The sequence below is a fragment of the Meleagris gallopavo genome, chromosome 5 (genome assembly GCF_000146605.3).
Source record: "Meleagris gallopavo isolate NT-WF06-2002-E0010 breed Aviagen turkey brand Nicholas breeding stock chromosome 5, Turkey_5.1, whole genome shotgun sequence".
Lineage (NCBI taxonomy): Eukaryota > Metazoa > Chordata > Aves > Galliformes > Phasianidae > Meleagris > Meleagris gallopavo.
Window position 1 is genome coordinate 760577 of NC_015015.2, and position 2670 is coordinate 763246.

At 38.2% G+C, this 2670-nt stretch overlaps 1 protein-coding gene across 1 annotated transcript in view; it reads left to right on the forward strand.

Moving 5' to 3' along the window:
• Positions 1–2670, forward strand: part of CCDC73 (coiled-coil domain containing 73) — a 54330-nt gene that overhangs the window by 7913 nt on the left and 43747 nt on the right. Inside the window, exon 4 of the mRNA XM_019615208.2 lies at positions 1432–1576. Within this exon, the coding sequence (XP_019470753.1) occupies positions 1432–1576 (145 nt within the window). The remainder of the gene's footprint in view (positions 1–1431; positions 1577–2670) is intronic.

Consider the following 2670-nt stretch of genomic DNA (forward strand, 5'->3'; position numbering starts at 1 on the left):
AAAAATTACTTCAAAAAAATCCACACAAGTAAAAAAATTGGCCTATGTTGTGTAAAATGCTGCAGATTGGCTGCAATACATGTTCGATACATGTTGGCACGATGATAGAAGAGATGGGCTGCCCAAAGTGGTCATTGTTTGTGCACGGCTCTTAATTGGACTCCTATTCAACGCTTCTCCTCTAGAAATCCTTCAAACTTACACATTTTGACACTGGAAAAGAACTTTAAATAACTATTTCACATTGAGTAATAAGTAAATATCAGTAAATATTAGTTATGTTTTAAGTGGAAGACATAAAAGAGTCAGGTTTTTTCTTGTTTTTAGCAAAAACGTTTTTTCAGTAACTTAGCTGAAATAGCATCTTGTGCTGGGGCAACTGAACAGGGAATCTATCTGTTATCTGTGAGCAAGCAGCTTAAATTTGATCTATGTTAGGGTTTTATTTAGACAACAGCAGAAAACGCGGCGAGTCCTGATTTGTAGTTGTTATGGCCCCATGATACAGACCAGGTCTCTGCTCTTCCTGCAGGAATTCCTTCCCAAGAGCTGTGGCAGTGGCCAGGTCAGTCGTAACTCCTGTGCCCTACCCTTGCCTCTTCAGTGCTGAGCGTACAGAGTGCGTCCTGGGGATGGGAGAGTGTGTGGAAGCAGTGCCTGTTACTGGGTTAATTCCAGCGGGCTATTGGATATTCATTCTCAAACGAAATATACAAAGTTTGGAAAGTACAGCTAGAACAGGTTTATCTTTATTTTTTTAAAATCAAACGCTGACTGAACTGACAAAAGTATGCTGATAATCCCTGATGTCACGAACAAACGTGCTTTGTCCCTAGAGATGTGTATGCAAGTGAGTGCAGCTCCTTGCTTGACTGCAGTTGATGTAAGTAGCTTAGAGCCCAAAAGTCAGTATTAGATCTCGTGGGAATAGGAGGGACCTTCATAAAGGTCAGAGTCAGAGATCACAAGTATTGTCAGTATGAACATCTCCTTCAAAATTGAGCCTGAATTATTATTTTTGAAATCTCAGGCTGTGGAAATTTGTGCATTTTAATGGCCAGATGTATTATTTTCTGTACCTTTGTGCCAGCATAGGGTGGTGGCTCTGGGGAAAAAGGAAGTTATACTTCATGCTCACTGTAGTCTTCATTTAAAACAAAAATTGAAGCTCAAAATACGGAGATAAATAAATGAATATTGTGAATTGATGGTAGAGCTGATGTTCTTGTTGTTTCTTGATGTTTGTTTTTTTAACAGTACTATACATGAATTTTAAATGGCATACATGAATTTAAAATGGAAATGTAATAGATGGCATAATGGCTTAAACAAGTAGTTTTACTATTTGCAGAATGTATTTGCATTTTTCTTACTGTTTGAATGTCCTCTTCAATATCAACCAAAGAGAAAATGTACATTTGTCTATTGCAGACAAGCTTTAAGAATGGATGAAGACCTTAAAATGCAGACGCTTGACTCCTCTCTTCAGAGTCCATCAGAGACGTTGCTCTCCATTCGTCTCTTGGACTTTAAAACAAGTTTATTGGAGACTATGGAAGAACTGCGCATAAGGAGGGTAAATGTGTTTATATTGTTTTGAATGTTTTAATTCTGTTTTCCTGTCTGTCATCATAGAAAATGTTCCAAAAGTATGGGTCGGTTTCAAATTGTTTTTTAAGGACTTGACCAACTATGATTTTGTTTTTCAAGTTGCATGTCATTAAGGCAGTGACTGTAACTGAATTTTTCTCTGTAGGTTTTACAAGAAAACATTTGCATGGGAATTGTGAATTGGACTTTCGTGTAATTATGTACAAGTTGGTACTGTTGATCAGCAGGCTACTAACACATGTTGTTTACATTAGACTTCCATATTTCACTGTAGTTATTTCTTCTCTTTAAGAGTGGCTATTGATAAAGATAGCCATTGTAAAATCTGTGAAGTCTTTCTCATTTAATAGGTGGATTTAGCCCTACAACACTAGTGTATGAAGGGGGTGGTCTTTCTGAAATAAGATGAGATCATGTAGTACTAAAGTAAAATAGTTTCTACGCAGCTGAATGCAGTGAAATGTTCTAATGCTCTTTAAAAGCTGCACGATCCCACTTCCACTGTACAGTATTAATTATGAAATTCACCACAGTTTGATCCCTTGACTCTTGCCACGATGTCAATGTTTAGCCTTGCCTATTTATTTTTGTATTAATAAGTCTGAAGGGTGTAACTGATGTGGTAATCACTGGAGTGTGCCATAAGATGTTAGCTAAACTTAATTTACACTGGTTGCTTTTTGCTATGTTTGCTTTTTTTAATCCCTTTGGTCGGAGTCGTAAAATGTTTAGTGTCATAAAGCTTCATCTTTGGGGGTAGTTTTGTTTGGTCTGTCTATTTTGTCTGCCATATTATAGGAGTAAGCGACTGATTTTAGTCCATCTTTTCTTAAGAAGGTAGGAGATTTTCTTTGGTTGAGTCTTTAGTTTCAAAACTGATGTTACTGCTGTAGCAGAAATGCTAAGGCACAGCTTGAAGCAGTGATTGAGCACCTGTGGGAAGGCAGGGCCAACCAGGGGAGCTCAGGTGCATGCAATGCAGCTGAGTGATTGAAAGGCATGCAGCCAGGATCCACCCCTTCCCAGACTTCATTTAAGGGTTGGCAGTGGAGGCAAGGG